Source organism: Hyperolius riggenbachi, chromosome 7 (assembly GCF_040937935.1).
Source record: "Hyperolius riggenbachi isolate aHypRig1 chromosome 7, aHypRig1.pri, whole genome shotgun sequence".
Lineage (NCBI taxonomy): Eukaryota > Metazoa > Chordata > Amphibia > Anura > Hyperoliidae > Hyperolius > Hyperolius riggenbachi.
This window is the reverse complement of record NC_090652.1, coordinates 204,553,693-204,571,256: the sequence shown is the minus strand read 5'-3', so window position 1 is coordinate 204,571,256 and position 17,564 is coordinate 204,553,693. Positions and strand designations below refer to the sequence as shown.

The window sequence follows — 17,564 nt, the reverse complement described above, 5'->3', positions numbered from 1 at the left end:
CCTCTTCAAAAAAGCCCTCTTATATCAGAACAATGCCCTCATATAAACTTTCTTTGTTGGTTTGACTGTAATCAGTAAAGCACAGCTGAAACTTGTGGCAAGCACCCTCTACTCACTCATCTTATTCCCAGTTACTACTATCGCTTCCTAAGACTGAAAGGTCAGTTGCAAGGAATGAGTGTGGGAAGCGATAAAGTCATTGATGCTGTTGTGGAGATGCTTACTAGCCAAGAGGAGAATCTTTTCCTGGCCAATATGAAAAAAATCAGCACCATCTGGAGAAGGGCATTGGAGTTAAGGGACAATATGTTAAAAGTTTTTATGATCGTGAGCTTCCTCTTTCTGTGTGAGGCTCTGGAAATTTGAATCATAGTTACATAGTTACAAAGATATTTGGGTTGAAAAAGACATACGTCCATCGAGTTCAACCAGAGAACAAAGTACAACGCCAGCCTGCTCCCTCACATATCCCTGTTGATCCAGAGGAAGGTGAAAAACCCTTACAAGGCATGGACCAATTAGCCCCAAAAGGGAAAAAATTCCTTCCCGACTCCAGATGGCAATCAGATAAAATCCCTGGATCAACATCACTGGGCATTACCTAGTAATTGTAGCCATGGATGTCTTTCAATGCAAGGAAAGCATCTAAGCCCCCTTTAAATGCAGGTATAGAATTTGCCATAACTACTTCCTGTGGCAATGCATTCCACATCTTAATCACTCTTACTGTAAAGAACCCTTTCCTAAATAAATGGCTAAAACGTTTTTTCCTCCATGCGCAGATCATGTCCTCTAGTCCTTTGAGAAGGCCTAGGGACAAAAAGCTAATCCGCCAAGCTATTATATTGCCCTCTGATGTCTTTATACATGTTAATTAGATCCCCTCTAAGGCGTCTTTTCTCTAGACTAAATAAACCCAGTTTATCTAACCTTTCTTGGTAAGTGAGACCTTCCATCCCACGTATCAATTTTGTTGCTCGTCTCTGCACCTGCTCTAAAACTGCAATATCTTTCCTGTAATGTGGTGCCCAGAACTGAATTCCATATTCCAGATGTAGCCTTACTAGAGAGTTAAACAGGGGCAATATTATGCTGGCATCTCGAGTTTGTATTTCCCTTTTAATGCATCCCAAAATGTTATTAGCTTTAGCTACAGCGGGTTGGCATTGAATACGATTATTTAACTTGTTGTTGATGAGTACTCCTAAGTCCTTCTCCAAGTTTGATTTCCCCAACTGTATCCCATTTATTTCGTATAGTGCTAGACCATTGGTACGACCAAGATGCATGACTTTACATTTTTCAACATTGAATTTCATCTGCCATTTATGTGCCCATATAGCCATCCTATCCAGATCCTGTTGCAATATGTCACTATCTTCCTGAGAGTTGATGATTCTTCACAATTTTGTATCATCTGCAAAAATAGCAACATTGCTTTCAACTGCATCTACTTAATCATCCCTTGTAAACATCACAACCGAAATACGGTACATGGAATAAAATTTCATAAAATGCTTGCAATGTATACAACTAGCCTGGAGAGGACTGTAGGACTTATTGTTCATCAAATGCAGGGTCTCATTTTAAATCTGTACTTTTAGTTTTCCATAAAAATGGACACCATGAACCCTTTCCTTTAATAAAGTATGTGAAACAAACATGAAAAATCCTGTAGATATCTACATTTTAACCAAGGATAGAATAAAGCAGAAAAAGACAATAGGTTTCAGTAGAACAAAATGATATGAAAGTATGTAAATCACACATACAATCCAGTCTAACAGAACCTGCTCTTACTTACCATTACTCTGAGGAATGATTAGCTGGGTTGTACCCGACTGGCCAGATGGAATGACATGGAATACCTGTCCATTTTCTGTATCACTAGTCAAAATCATCTGCATTAAATATAAAGGAAAATAATAAATTGGTGCTGGTAAAATGTAGTTTGCTCAAAGAGACTCCGTAACAAAAATTGCATCCTGTTTTTTTTATCATCCTACAAGTTCCAAAAGCTATTCTAATGTGTTCTGGCTTACTGCAGCACGTTCTACTATCACCATCTCTGTAATAAATCAACTTATCTCTCTCTTGTCAGACTTGTCAGCCTGTGTCTGGAAGGCTGCCAAGTTCTTCAGTGTTGTGGTTCTGTAATGCAACTCCCCCCTCCAGGCCCCTCTCTGCACACTGCCTGTGTATTATTTAGATTAGGGCAGCTTCTCTCTTCTCTCTTATCTTTTACAAGCTGGATAAATCCTCCTCTGAGCTGGCTGGGCTTTCACATACTGAGGAATTACATACAGGCAGAGCTGTCTGCACTCTGCAGGAAGAAACAGCCTGACACTTCAGTGGAAGATAGCTGCAGGGGGAAAGAAACACACAAATGATCTCTTGAGATTCAAAAGGAAGGGTGTATACAGCCTGCTTGTGTATGAATGTATTTTCTATGTGTGGACATACTGTACATCAACCTACTTCCTGTTTTGGTGGCCATTTTGTTTGTTTATAAACAAACTTTTAAAAACTGTTTTTAACCACTTTTAATGCGGCGAGGAGCGGCGAAATTGTGACAGAGGGTAATAGGAGATGCCCCCTAACGCACTGGTATGTTTACTTTTGTGCGATTTTAACAATACAGATTCTCTTTAAGTAATAATAGTAAATTGGTATTTTATTTTACTTAAAGTGTAACTATCGGGCATAAAATAAAAAATCAATTCTTTATTTGTATCTAGTAAACAAGTAATAGGGAGGCTAACCAGGCAATCCAAAAGTTAAAATCACTATTACTTTTCTTGTTGATAAATGATTATTCCCCAGTTTACCTGACTCTTATTTGGTACACACAAAATTTGGTACACAAAAAGGAAGTTGCAGGGCATGCTGGGTTGTCCTTTTTTGCTTCTCTATTTCCCCTCAGACTTAACTAATGCAGCCTGATTGGTTGAAGCCTCTTTTCCTCCTGTTTTCCCCTCCCACACCTCTGTTCCTCTGATTGTCTCTGATTGGCCAATATTTCTCATGCTGAGACAATGCACTTTCTATAGTAAAGGACGGGCAATGCATACGCAATCAGGCAGAGGAGAGTAACGGATGAAATTACATCAGGATTGGCTTTAAAATAGCCACAGTTAAAATGGGAAATGCTAAGAAGGATTGTATCTTTACTTACTGTAGAAAAATCACTAAAATCAAAACGTGGACAGTGCAATACATATGTTATATAAGTAGAGCAAGTTTTTATCTACTTATGTTTTTTTTCTGAGATAGTATGGCTGACAGCTCCTCCTTTAAATCTAACTTTGTTGATAAAACAACATGCAACTATAATCAAAGTATGCAAGTACATGCTCAGCCACCTCAGCTATGGGCACCTAAGCTATGGGCACCTCAGCTATGGTCAGGGCTGTAGAGTCGGAGTTGGAGTCAGAGAGTCGGAGCAATTTTGGGTACCTGGAGTTGGAGGTTTCAAAACCTGAGGAGTTGGGAGTCGGATGATTTTTGTACCAAATCCACAGCCCTAGTAAGCATAAGACTAAGGAGTTGGAGCCGAGGAGTCAGAGCCATTTTGGGTACCTGGAGTCAGAGATGGAGTCGGAGGTTTAATAAACGAGGAGTCGGAGTTGGATGATTTTTGTACTATGGGATAACTAGCATACTTATAACAAGGGATGATATTCAAGCATAGCTTGGTAACTTTACAGTGGCACTGTAAAGAACTGGCAGAGATATTAATGCAAAAGAGACCTGCTGTTCTTTTAAATACAGCCTGTTTCCATTTGCTAAAGCACAGTTCTGTGTTTCAGGATACTGTCCATTTTCACATGTGGAAAAACAACTGCATCTTCCACAAATGCATATGCCCCGCCTCTTGCTGTAAACCGGCATCGTAGTTTCTCTATAGAGGAGGAGGGATTTGAGGGGAAAAGACACAACAGGTAATGATAACTTCCTATTAGAAAAGGACCCCTTGGCATACACTGGAAATCCACTTTAAAGGACCACTATTGCACTGGAGAGCTGCTTTAACCACTTGAGGACCGTAGGCTTACACCCCCCTAGTGACCAGGCTATTTTTTACAACTTAAGCCAGTGCACCTTTAAAGGCTCATACACACCTACCAACAATCTGTCCAACGATCTGCCAAACTTGTCTGTTAAAGGGGGTTGCAACACCAAAAGTAAAAACAAGTCTAAAATGTTTTTTTCTGCTCAATACTATGCATACCCCTTTAATTTTTTAAATGGGGTATGAATATGCCTCCCCCTCATTTTTCCCCCAATTCACCCATGCCTGTGCCGTTGCCGAGTCACTAGACTGGGAGGTTGTGGGTAAGCCTGCTGGATTGTGGATAAGTTTTTATTTTCCCTCCTCCTCCCTTCTTTTGCCATTTGAAAGTCTTGCAGTGTAGTGATGGATGTCCTATCTTTTCAATGAACCAGTTCATTCGAATCAGTTCTTTGAATCATTGAGTCAAGAAACTATTCAGAACTGATCAGTTACAGTCTGTTGCTGTAATCTGATTCCTGAGTGAGCTGGGAGGAGTTCCTTCTCTCACTCCTTACAGCTCAGCAGCTGCAGGTCCTGTTTCATCCACTGAACTGTTACAAATGAATCGCTCAGTATGATGAATCGGATCACTCGGCTCACAAGGAAGAACCAGTTCAAATGAACCAATCATTCATGAACTGGACAACAATACTTTTCCACTACAATGGTTCGTTCGTGACTCTTTTTTTAATGAATTGCAATCGCTGGGCGGCGTAATTCCCGTTGCAATGGCACTACATTCCAGGCGGCAGTAAAACGCAACGTGGACAGTGGAAAAAGCAGCTTGCGCAATCGCAAGAGCAGGTGATTTGCGCTTGCGATCGCGCTTGCTAGTGGAAAAGGGCCACTAGCTATATGTGCTGCTGAAATGTGCACAGCAGGGAGTATAGTGTGAATGAGGCATAAGGATGCCTCATTCACACTATACTCCCTGCTGTGCACATTTCAGCAGCATGTATAGTATGCGATCAGCAAGAACATCAGAAGTGCATAGATAGCACGTCTGATGTTCACACTTGCGCAACAGTGCGATATGCTATTGCACTGCTGAACGCATTTTTGCAAACGCGCATCGCTGATCCCATTCACTGCAATGAATGGGATCAGCAGCGTAACGCATGGCAACGCATGTGCCTTGAGATTGGGTGCGCTTGCATCCCAAACGCACAGCCATACGCATTGCCTAATGTGAACGAGGCCTTAGGGAGGTTTACACATTGATGTAAGCTTATTGTCAAGATGATGTGTGCTGTGGGTGGGACAGCAAGGAGGGGAAAATAAAACACTGGGTTGAATAGAAAAAAAGAAAAGTGCAGAAGTGATGTCACTTTTGGCATCACAGAGAACCAGTCAAGAAGGAAACCAGCATAAAAATGTTTCTTTTTTCATATTACTTTTTTTTTACTAAATTCTGCCAGTGAACACTAAAACCAATGGGAATGGTAGGGCGAACAAGTAATTTCCTATTGAATGATATTTTATTATGTTTTTCACTTAATATGGACTTCCAACCCACTTTAAGCCATCCTCCCTACTAGCTTGCATGTTACTTTGGCAGTTGAATTGAGCTACTGCCATTTAGTAAGTGCTTTTGAAAATAAAGAAAACCCTGAGATGGTAAAACGTAAATGGAATATTATTTCTATGGAAATGTACATTAAAGCTGAATTAATCCCTAGGGGAATCCGTGAAAGGGTTATTCCCACAGCCCATATTCTAACTGAGAGATTCCTGTCCAATTGGAAGAAGGTATGTATAGAACATGGACTGAGGGTTATGACATTGATGGTTGAGGAAGACAAAATCCAATTGGAAGAAATCGAGAATACTGTGAGCAAGATGTTAGAGGGGTAATATTTGTAACCACTTAAGCCCAACTGGACGAATATATTTGTCCAGTGTTGTTGTGGACAGTGCACCACCAGTTTGCTACTAAATGAGGCACATGTGGTATCATTTTAACTGTGACGAGTTGTAGAATACATTTTGGTGTGTCTAAAAGCTGTGACCCACATCACATGAAAAATAGGTAGGGACAAACTCAATCAAACATGAAAAGTCATTTTCAGAATTATGATCAAACTTGGGAAAGTTTTAGCAACACTACAAGAGACATATGTGGTATCATTTTAACCGTGATTAGTAGAATAGAGTTTAAAGAGTTTTAGGGTTGAGGCGCATGTCTTCTGTATTTTTTTTTGTCACAAACTAAATCAAAAGAAATTAAATTTCGCACATTCTGTACCAAAATAAAAGACTTGTAAAATGAAAACAAAGTGACAGAATATGAAAGAAACAACATATATTGTTACCTTAGAACCTGGCTACCTGGATTTTTAAATATGTATGCCATGAGGGTATATTACTATTATTTTTCAAAATAAGGCCTTGTAATCATTAATAGTGTACGAGAAAGCAAAAAACAGAAAAAAAGACACCTTTATTTCCAAATACAATATTGTCACCATACATTGTGCTAGGAACATAATCTAAATGTTGCAATAACCAGGATGGATGAGCAAATAAAATTAGTGGATCTAACTTATAGTCAGCATTGTTTAATGTAAAGCTATAATGGATGCAAATGGAGAAAAAGTTTGTTTTTTCCTTTTTTTCCTTTAAAATGCATAGAAAATAAGTGTGACACGGTGTCACTGGAGCCCTTGTGGCCGACCGCACTTAGCCTTCTAAACGGTGCCAGCGCACAGATCGTGCGAACTCTGGTCGCAGTCAATGCGCAGGAACCGTTAAGAATTAGCCGCAGACAACTCAGAAGGGAGCCTGTGAGACACGGGTAATTACAACGTCACCTACTGGTTCAGAGTAAACTGCCACCACCGCGGTTACTATGGGACCGTGGGGCCCACTAACTGACTGACTAATCCTGCGAATAAAACGGTTAAACACACGATATCCTGTCTAGCCAACAACAAACAAACAGTAGCGTATCTTCAGAGACCCGGGATCAGTTCCGTGTGTGCTGAGAAGCAGGGTAGCGGAAAGTGAATGACTTGGAGAAAGTCGTTTATTCACGCAATATAAATAATGAATATATACAGACAATTATTAAAAATCACAATTATTAAGACAGTAATAGCCAGTATGAAAAATAAAAGAAGGGAGAAAAATACTTAGTTCCTGGAAAGATGTCCTTATTGTGGGAAGAATCATAAAGTTCTTGGTTTCAAAGTCCAGAGTTCAGACCAGGTGGATGCCAGCATATCCTCAAGCTGGCATCTGATGAGTGCAAGATGGTTCAGTGTGGAGGACCCTGAGTTTGGGTCCTCAGCCATTCTTATGCCCCTGCTTCAGTAGGAGGGAGTGAGGGCGGGGAGCCATACACCCCCTTCAAAGATGAGATGAGCCCTCCCCTTGTACTGGGGCTAGAAATCATATCTACCCATATATGGGCTCTATCTCACAGAACCGTACAGGTCAGGGCAGATTTATTAACATTTTCAGGTCTGTCTCGATTTACCCAGCGCCCTGATACCAGACATGAGGGGTGGGACCCCTGTGGTATCATCAGGGCCTTTTCAAACTGCCTAACTGGCAGTCCTTACCTCAGAATGTTCTGAAACTTCCTCAGAACCAGCACCGGGGCTCATGCTACACTTCCCCCACGTTTGGTGAAGCTGCCATCTCAGGAACCCCAGAAATATGACAGATCTGGGAAGTTATGGATTTGCTATGAGACTCAGGTTATTCCCAGGCAAAGGCTCTTTGAAGTTTGGAGCAGCCAGCGAGGTGTCGCCTCCCCTGCTGGGAATGAGCCAGTGGGTCTGGCTTTTAGCCCAACTAGATTGCTCCTGCCATGGTGCTTGTCACCTTATACCTGATGGATGGGCCATCAGCACAGCGTGAAGCCAGGGACTCTCTGGGGCAGATTAGGCTCAGGCTCATTAGCATATCAAAAGAGCCAGCCAGCCTTTGGAATGGTGCTCTCTTTGCTAAGAAAAGGACTTCAGCTGTCCCTACACACTCAACCCAGATTGTATCGTTTTGAAGCGCAATCGATGCAGGGATCGAGTGCGATCGTTCTTTTCTTCACGGGCGGTTCCAGGACGCGCCTGCGTCCCCGCAATCGTCCGTGACACACGGCTGTCCCCCTGGGGCACTATAGAGCGAACGCCTCTCATAGGCAGAAGCCTATGACAGCTGAACGCCAGAATTGCCCGGCTGGGGGGAGGGAGTGGTTTGTAAAAAAAAAAAAAAAACCAAGACCAGTAAATGTTAAAAAAAAAAATTACAAAAATAAAGAAATATTTATTTAAAAAAAAATAAACAACTGGGGGGGGGGGGGGGGGGGGGGCGATCAGACCACACCAACAGAGGGCTCTGTTGGTGGGGAAAAAAAGAAGGGGGGAATCACTAGTGTGCTGTGTTGTGTGGCCCTGCAGCTTGGCCTTAAAGCTGCAGTGGTCCATTTCAGGAAAAATGGCCTGGTCATTAGGGGGGTTTAGCACTGTGGTCCTCAAGAGGTTAAGATACGCGATTATATTTTGTGTTCGACTACAAAGGTTATTTATCAATTGATATGCCCGTGTAATAAGGTATACATAGGGAAGACAGCAAGGGACCTAGAGGCACGGATAGGGGAACATATTAAGAATATTAAGTTGGAAAATGGGGGAGGTGAAAGGACTGTTATAGCACATTCCAGTGTAGTGACACAGTGCGGTCTCCAGAACAGCCGTAAAAGGGACCCCCAAAGAGCACCGGGAAGTGGGCCTGAAGGAGTGAGTCAGACGCTACATGATTTTAATCACCAAGTTGGAGGATTACGTGAGTAAATACTGGCCTGCCAACATTACAATTCACGCATATGAGGCACTTTATGTTGAACTGAGACTGTTTAATCCAATATTTTTTGCTGGACAAACATAGAAGGGAGCAACAGAAGTTTCTTTCTGCTCGTTTTTTTTCACAATCCAATGTGTTTATGAACACTGTACAGTTACACAGCAAATTTTTGCAGCTCAGTAGGACTGAGAGATATGGGTTTGTCACAGCAATTTTAAGGGAAGATGTGCAATATGCTGAGATGGCCATGTGCTCTTTGTTATTCCTACATTTTATAAGGGGTGGTGCAATTACTTGGGGATCATAATTTGTGAAGTGTGTGTACTAATTGCATAATGTATAATACACAGTACTGAAGCAATGTTCTGATCCCGGAGTTTTCTATTTATAGGACTACAATGTGGGTACAGAAATGAGACAACATTCCCTGCAGTAAAATAGCTATTTATGTCCATAATAAGTAATGCCTCTGCTCTTGTAGAGTGCACAGTTTTAAAGCCTTTTTAACCGGACAGCAGAAGCTCTAAATCCATGTTCAGTAATAAACTTACCATTTGAGGGCTTGAGTCAGAAAGAGCCTGGATTTCATAGTGAATGGCATGTCCATTTTGAGCTATGAGCTGATATTCTTCTGCCATTGCTGGGATCTGCTCCTGAAATAGGTAAACATGAAAACATTAAAGCAGACTTCTCACTAAGGCTTGGTTCCCACTTGCAGCGCACAGTAAGGATGCGCTTCGCTCTGTGGCACATCCGCGCCATCTGTTTTACATTCGCTCATCTGCTTAGATTACTGATACGTGTCCCCGGGTTCTGCCTCTGCTGACTCCTCAGCTCGGTCCCTCTCGAAGCCAGTAAAGAGACTGGAGGCCGGCAGGAGCACGGGGCTCTTCATTGGATTATAATAGACCAATTCTACCTAGCAACAGGGAGAATTTTCATTGGTCAACCATAAACCAATAAGAATTTACAAATGTTTTGTTGTTGTAGTCGTTGATTCCCATTGGTCTTTCGCTACCCAATGGGGATCTCCATGCTCCTGCCTGGCATAGATCTGTTTACAGGGGCCGATTGGAGGAGTCAGCAACAGCGGAACCGGGGGAAATGTGAGTATTTGCGTGATGGTCGGCAATCAAAGCGGACGAGTTGTCCAGCCTAGGGAGAACAGACACTATATGTTTTCATAGGCTTTCATTGGGTATGTGCACCTGGTCATATTGTAAAAATACAGCAAGGTTTGATCTCTGTTCAGTTTACTGCAATGTGGCAATAAGATCAGTTTTTTTTTTAGCAAGTGGAAACGGATCCTGTTTTTAACAAAAATAAAAATAACAAAAATTCCTGCACTGAGCAGAGCTTGAAGAAATTTACCCAACAGATTCATTTTTGCAACAAGAGGGAATCGAGCCTTACAATCAACTCTCCATTTGTAAATTGCTTTCATACTACAGTGTATACTAATAATATAAATATTATTCATTAGTAAAAGGCAGCCCTGGAGCTTTCATCAGAAAACTTTGCAAAGGCAATAAAGCTCAAGGTTTGCTGCACAGAAGGTCTGCGGTAAAGTTGTCCACAACAAAAGAAATTCATTTATTTTTTTATTTTCAGAAGTCATAGAAAGTTATTTTATGTATGGCTATTTTGTGTGGGTATTTCTATAATGGCCTCAATTCATAAAAGGCTTTGCGGTAAACAAATCTGGGAGGGAAAATACCGCATTCTGTATTTTAGACCTTTGTGTGCTAATTCATAAAGATTTTCGCAGCTGCCTTTGAAGTTCGGTATATTACCGCAGCCCATTGAGCGGTGTGGCGATATCTCTCTTTTGTTACAAGCTGTAATTACAGTTCCCTGCACAGACTAAAACTTCGGCTCCCTGCACAGACTCACAGAGACTTCGGCTCCCTGCACAGACTCACAGAGACTTTGGTTCCCTGCACAGACTCACAGAGACTTCAGCTCCCTGCACAGACTGCAGAGACTATGGCTCCCTGCACAGACTCACAGAAACTTCGGCTCCCTGCACAGACTCACAGAAACTTCGGCTCCCTGCACAGACTCACAGAGACTTCGGCTCCCTGCACAGACTGCAGAGACTACGGCTCCCTGCACAGACTTACAGAAACTTCGGCTCCCTGCACAGACTTACAGAGACTTTGGCTCCCTGCACAGACTCGCAGAGACTTTGGCTCCCTGCACAGACTCACAGAGACTTCGGCTCCCTGCACAGACTTCACATTGTTAAGACCTCACCAGAGGTGTTGGTAATTATCGTTTAAATTACCGCTTGTTGAAGGCTTTATAAATTGACATTTGCTGACAATTTACTGACATGTGTTGGAGGTAATTACAGTCAAGTTGGTAGTTCACCTCATCGCTCGGTAATTTCAGTTTTTCATGCGGTAACAGACTTTATGAATTGACACTTTGCTAAGTGCTTGGGAAAGTCTGCTGTTTTCAACATTACCACATGCGGTAATGTTTTATGAATTGAGGCCAATGTGTCGTTTTCATATTTCAGTATAGTATGGGTCTATTTAATAGTACATACTAAAAAACACTGACAGGAAGTGAATTACATTAATTATTCACTACAATGACAATGGGACGGGATAAATAAGTCAGAAAGTGAACAGTCATTTGTTACAGGTGATTTGTTGCAGCAGGAAGATTGAGCAAGTGTACGAACAAAAGCCAAATTATGATTGGTAAGAGCATACCCAAAATTTCATCCCCAGAGCAACCCCAAAGTAGCAGGTGTTGTGGGGCGTTTCCGGTATGCAGATGTTAGTACTCAACCAGAAGTGGTTCAAGGGTAACTGGTGAACCAGGGAGTGGGTCATGGGTGCCCAAGGCTCAATGATGCATAAGGAGAGAAAAGGCCAGTCCATCTAACTTAATTACCCAGAAGATTCACTGTGACACAGATAAAAACATAATGCTGGCAATGAAAGAAAAGTGTCAGAACAAACAATACATTGCACTTTGCTGTGTATGGGACTGATTGCATAGCTGTAGAGCAAGAGCATTCAGGCCCTTATTCAATTTACTTTTTTTTCCTACTGGGGATGATTTTACATCTTCTGCTTAAATTAACTTTTCAGCTCTTTGCAACTAAAAAAAAAAAAAAATGTACAAAAAAGTCAGTGAAAAAGTACTGTCAAAACTATTCTGATTAATTTCTTGCTTGCTGGTGGCATTTTATTGATAAGGTGTTAAAGTATCACCTAGGAGAAAACATGAATAGAATAAGGGCCTCTGTGTCCAGCCAATTCTTGTCCAGTGCTGAAAGTGGCTAAAATGGGCCGGTTATTTTCGTGACTGAATCATGAAAAAATGTAGGAAGGTAGTCTAGTCCAGGCATGGGCAAACTATGGCCTGTTCCATTTGTTTCTTAAACCAGCACACCAATGCCTAAATCATTTCAGTAACAACATCAGAAACTCACATTTGTGTCTGTTGCTGCCTGAAATACTCCATCTGCCTGCTGTAGGCTCCTGTATTTGCAGCAACTCAGCTGAGTCACTGGTGTCCTTCCGGAAGAAGATGGTCAAAATAAAGTATATATATATATATATATTTATTGTAATCTCATTTTATTACATCACAAAACATGGAATTTCAACCAGGGTGTGATAACACATCGCACAACAATGCTCTGCATACATGTGAATGTGTGAACAACAAGATAGCGTATCGGGTTTTTATACATGTCTATTCAGATTACACACCAAGGAATTTGCACAGCTGTGTCGGTAATGAGTGATCAGCAAATCGTAGGGAACGTCATGACAGCTCCTGTAGGACCCGGCTTTTAGGTGGGCTTGGATAGGAAAAACAAAGGAAAGGCGGAGCACTCTGTCACGTGAAGAAGTTTTTATTCAGAATAATGTACAATAAAATTACACTTACTGGGTAGTTGTAGAAACAAGCATGTTGGTGGGCACAGAGCCCTTCAATGTGTCCTGGGTGGGTGCAGTCTCAAACCACCATGGCCAACAGCCGTTTGTGGACTGGATGGAGAGAGATGCTGGATGCCCCAATCGCTGGACTTTCGTGTGCTGATGGTTACGACTCATTTCAGCGTTCCACGTCTTCATCAGGTATCGCTCAGTAACCCACCGAGGACACATTGAAGGGCTCTATGCCCACTGACACGCGTTTTTACAACTACACAGGAAGTGTAATTTTATTGCGTATTATTCTGAATAAAAATGTTGTCACACGACGGACATGACACGCGTGCCTCCTTTCCTTTGTTTCTCCTAGTCCAAAACCTTTCGGTTCTATCAGATTTCTACTACTTACTGAAAGTGACAGCAAGATAGAAGAAAAGTAATTTATGGCTGATTTTACTATGGAAGACATGTACATCGTATTCGTATGTATTTACATGTATTTTACATTTGTGCAATAGCGGTCCTTTAAGACTAACGTTCTTTAGGGATTGCACCCCAAACTGTCTTCATTAACCCTTACCATCTCTAAATTTACATTGTATTGAATTGCAATGTACTGACCACGGCTTTCATTTCTGTTTCCCCTGACTGAGTTTCTGTATTGGTGCACGTGATGAGCAGTTCTGTGGGACATACCACTGTGTCACACTCCAGTCCATTGCTTTCCATCTCAAGGTCTTCTGGAAGAAATTATAACAGATGACATACATAATCATCATTATAGCTATCATAAATAATGAATTGTATACACATCACTCTAATCAACTTTCCAAATTATAAATTCCAGCAAAACATGATTTTAATAGGCAAAGTTGGGACAGGTTTACATACTCCTATCATATCAGGTTGCTGTTATGCTACATCTGCTGCATTGGCTGTATCCTCTGCTTTTTGTGTGAGCCGAATATTAGCTGTGCTTTGCTGGGGTGACTAGCTCTTCTCTACTGTGTATTGGATAACTGGGATCTGACTTGTTTGTCTGTTTCTGAGCCCTCCTAACATTACTGGCTATATTCATGCAAGCCTTTTACTCTTTCAATGATAAATTAGGTTGGATGGTTTATGGTTGTGTTCTGCTTTGTGTGGTGGGGAGGCCATTACAAATTATTCTTAATTTGAATCATTTACCACTTTATCTAATATATTTTGAATACCACTTAAGGACCGGGCTAATGTTGGCGGATCTGTGCTGGGTGGGCTCTCCAGCCCACAGCACAGATCCTGTTGCAGGCAGGGCGATCAGACTTCCCCCCTTTTTTCCCCACCAGGGGGATGTCCTGCTGGGGGGGTCTGATCGCCGCCGGCTGTATGTGTTTAGCGGGGGGGGGGGGGGGGGCTCCTCAAAGCCCCCCTCTGCAGCGATTCCCAGTCTCCCTCTCTTTCCCTCCCTCCCCTCCTCTCTCTGGGTGGCACAGGACGGCGATCCGTCCTGCGCCGCCTCTGATAGGTTTCAGCCTATCAGATGCCGGCGATCCCCGGCCAATCAGAGACCGGGAATCGCCGATCTCCTTTATGGCGCTGCTGCGCAGCAGCGCCGTATGATGTAAACACAGGGGATTTCTTCCCCGCGTGTTTACATTTAGCCTGCGAGCCGCGATCGGAGGCTCGCTGGCTGTTCACGGAGACACCCTCCGTGAACTGACATGTGAAGGCCGCTCGTCCATGTAATTCCACTTGTGACCTGCCGCCGCCTATCGGCGTTAGGTGGTCATTAAGTGGTTTAAAGGATACCCGAAGTGACATGTGACATGATGAGATAGACATGTGTATGTACAGTGCCTAGCACACAAATAACTATGCGGTGTTCCTTTTTTTCTTTCTCTGCCTGAAAGAGTTAAATATTAGGTATGTAAGTGGCTGACTCAGTCCTGACAGGAAGTGACTACGCTGTGACTCTCACTGATAAGAAATTCCCATTTTTATCTCTTTCTTGCTCTCAGAAGCCATTTTCTGCTAGGAAAGTGTTTTATAGTTGGGATTTCTTATCAGTGAGGGTCACACTGTAGTCACTGTAGTCACTTCCTGTCAGAGTCAGGATGAGTCAGCCACTTACATACCTGATATTTAACTCTTTCCGACAGAGAAAGGAAAAAAAGGAACACAGCATAGTTTTTTGTGTGCTAGGCACTGTACATACACATGTCTATCTCATAATGTCACATGTCACTTCGGGTATCGTTTAAGAAAGATAATATGAGGTATTGATTCTTTGCATACAGCATTCACCCTCTCAATTTGCAGTTTAATAGTCAGGTTGCTATTACTGTCTGGCTTTCCATTGTGGACATTTTGCCATGCCTCTTGTTTTTGGTGACAATATTTATAGAATAGGAGAGAGAAAAAACTAAAGAAAAATTGAAATCAGTTCCCTTACTTTGTTCTGGTTGAAAACAGCTGCTGAAACTGAAAATAATGGGGAAACTCCCCAACAAGCCAGAAAGAAGAAAATACATGTCAAGAAATCTAATTGCTTTCTGTAGATATAAAATAAAGATATGCCTGGAGTTTCTTCTTATTTCTTTTAATGCTTAAAAATAGTTTTTAAGTCCATTATAGTAAACTTACTGGTTACTGCAAAACAGACATGAAAGGTGCATTGAATATATTCTGAAAGATACATTGAGCACATTCATGTTGGGTTTATTGCACAGCTCCTTTATGGTAGCCGAGTGGTACTAATCATGTGCACAAACAAAAGAAAAAAATAAACTACTAATCCTTTTCCCTATATGATGTAAACCTGCCATCTGATATCCCGATCTCCCATCTACCAAAGTCAGTTGGCTGGCTACATGGGCATGTAAATGGTCTTCAACAATGAAAAATGTGAAATAATGCATCTTGGTCATATCAATGGTCTCTAGCACCCTACTGAATAAAGGGGATACAGATGGGGACATCAAACTTAAAGAGGGACTAGGGGGTACTTGTTGACAACAAGTTAAATAATCATATTCAATGGCAAGCAGCTGCAGCTATAGCAAACACGATTTTGGGATGCAATAAAAGGGAAATAAGAATTTGGGATACCAGCATAATACTGATGCTGTTTGCCTCCCTAGTAAAACCGAATCTGGAATACGGAATTCAGTTCTGGGCACCGCATTACAGGAGGGACATTGCAGTTTTAGAGCAGGTGCAAAGATGAGCAACAAAATTGATTAGAGATATGGAAGGTCCTCACTTGCCAGGAAAGGTTAGATAAACTTGCCTTATTTAGTCTAGAGAAAAGACGCCTTAGAAGAGATCTAATTAACATGTAGAAATACATAAGAAATTCCCTTATATTGTAAGTTTGCAAGGAGCAAGGATCTCACACCCTTTTGTGTCTTGGAATTTGTTACATATTTGTTCATATTAATTTTGTCACTGTAATTACCAGTTCTGTATTTTGTAACAACCCTGTATTTCATATATTGGTGTATACCATTATATGTATTATTTTGAACCCCATGTTTTTTTTTTTTTTTTTTTCATTTGCACACAGAATAATAAGAGGGCAATATAAAATCTTGGCAGATTAGCTTTTTGACCCTAGGCTGCTGCATTTCCCTTTAGCCTTTCTGTTGAATAGTGTCCTAGACCCCAGCTATTCAGGAAGACTGGGACAATGACTTTGCAACAACATATTGAAACAGATTGTCCTCTATTGCTTTGGACATAATTGGATACTTAAAGGTCCAATGATCCAATATTTTTTGTCCAATCTCACCATTTACATGTAATGTAAGGGAAGTGGTAAAGAAGCGCCCAATTTCTCTAAAATAATTTAAAATCAATAAAATAACAAAAACGAGGTGGCTTACCTCACGGTTGTTTTTTTTTTTGCGGTTGTTAGACCACAACGGCACTTTATTTGGCCTGAGGAGGTGGGCTTGGTCCCACAAGACGCGTTGCCTGTGCTAAATCTTCAATTAAACTTCCTTATCAAAGTGAGTTTGTCGTCTGTGAGGTAAGCCATCTCGTTTTTGTTATTTTATTGATTTTAGAGTATTTTAGAGAAATTGGGCGCCTCTTTACCACTTTTGTGCCATATCCCCCCACTTGCCTGGGTGGGGAACCTTACGCACCTGAACCAAGGTAGGATCCCACCACCTGTGGTAATCAAGGTACGTAGGATCTTTTTGCTAAGAGAGCGACCAGACCCAGGACTGCTGGTATACCTGAGTGGAGTCAGGTTTAAACATTTCACTTGCTTGAAGTGGTCGGTTGCCCCGTGTGCAACCCACCTTTGTGAGTACCCCTTTTTTAGAAGTTTTTTTTTAACACCTATTTATTGTGACATACTGCACCATTTGGGCTCCCGTTGCCTTTGTGGTTTTTTTCCCCTCCAGTAATGTAATGTAATGTAAGGGACTGCATAAAGGTGGCCACTAATAATAATTTGCTGAACGATTGCTTACAAACGATTATTCGTATGAATGACTGGAAATTATTGTTTGGGACCGCTAATGTTATCCCACTGCCAGCATACCAGGGACACTGATGATTTTCTGACTAAATTGGCCAACCTGCAAGGTGTAAACACTAACTGGGTACTTTGTTCAATGGATATCTCAGCTCTGCACATTTGGTGTATGGGGTATCTTGAACCTGTTATCTACCCCAACAAACTCTTTAAAGTGGGATTGTTGCCATAAAAATAAAATTTCAACAGCAGCTGGTCTGAGTGTATTGAGTGATAAAGATGCTAATCCTGCATTCAAAACTTTCAAAAAAAATTCTGCTGTTATGGTTTGGTGTTA

At 41.6% G+C, this 17,564-nt stretch overlaps 1 protein-coding gene across 3 annotated transcripts in view; it reads right to left on the bottom strand.

The window, feature by feature from the left end:
- Positions 1 to 17,564, bottom strand: part of CARF (calcium responsive transcription factor) — a 125,933-nt gene that overhangs the window by 75,975 nt on the left and 32,394 nt on the right. For 2 of the 3 annotated variants that reach the window (XM_068245022.1, XM_068245021.1), the window contains exons 2-4: positions 13,381 to 13,499; positions 9,409 to 9,510; positions 1,805 to 1,901 (exon numbers count right to left, since the gene is read on the bottom strand). In XM_068245022.1, the coding sequence (XP_068101123.1) occupies positions 1,805 to 1,901; positions 9,409 to 9,510; positions 13,381 to 13,488 (307 nt within the window). In that variant the 5' untranslated portion in view covers positions 13,489 to 13,499. The remainder of the gene's footprint in view (positions 1 to 1,804; positions 1,902 to 9,408; positions 9,511 to 13,380; positions 13,500 to 17,564) is intronic. The other variant, XM_068245023.1, reaches the window with a different exon arrangement.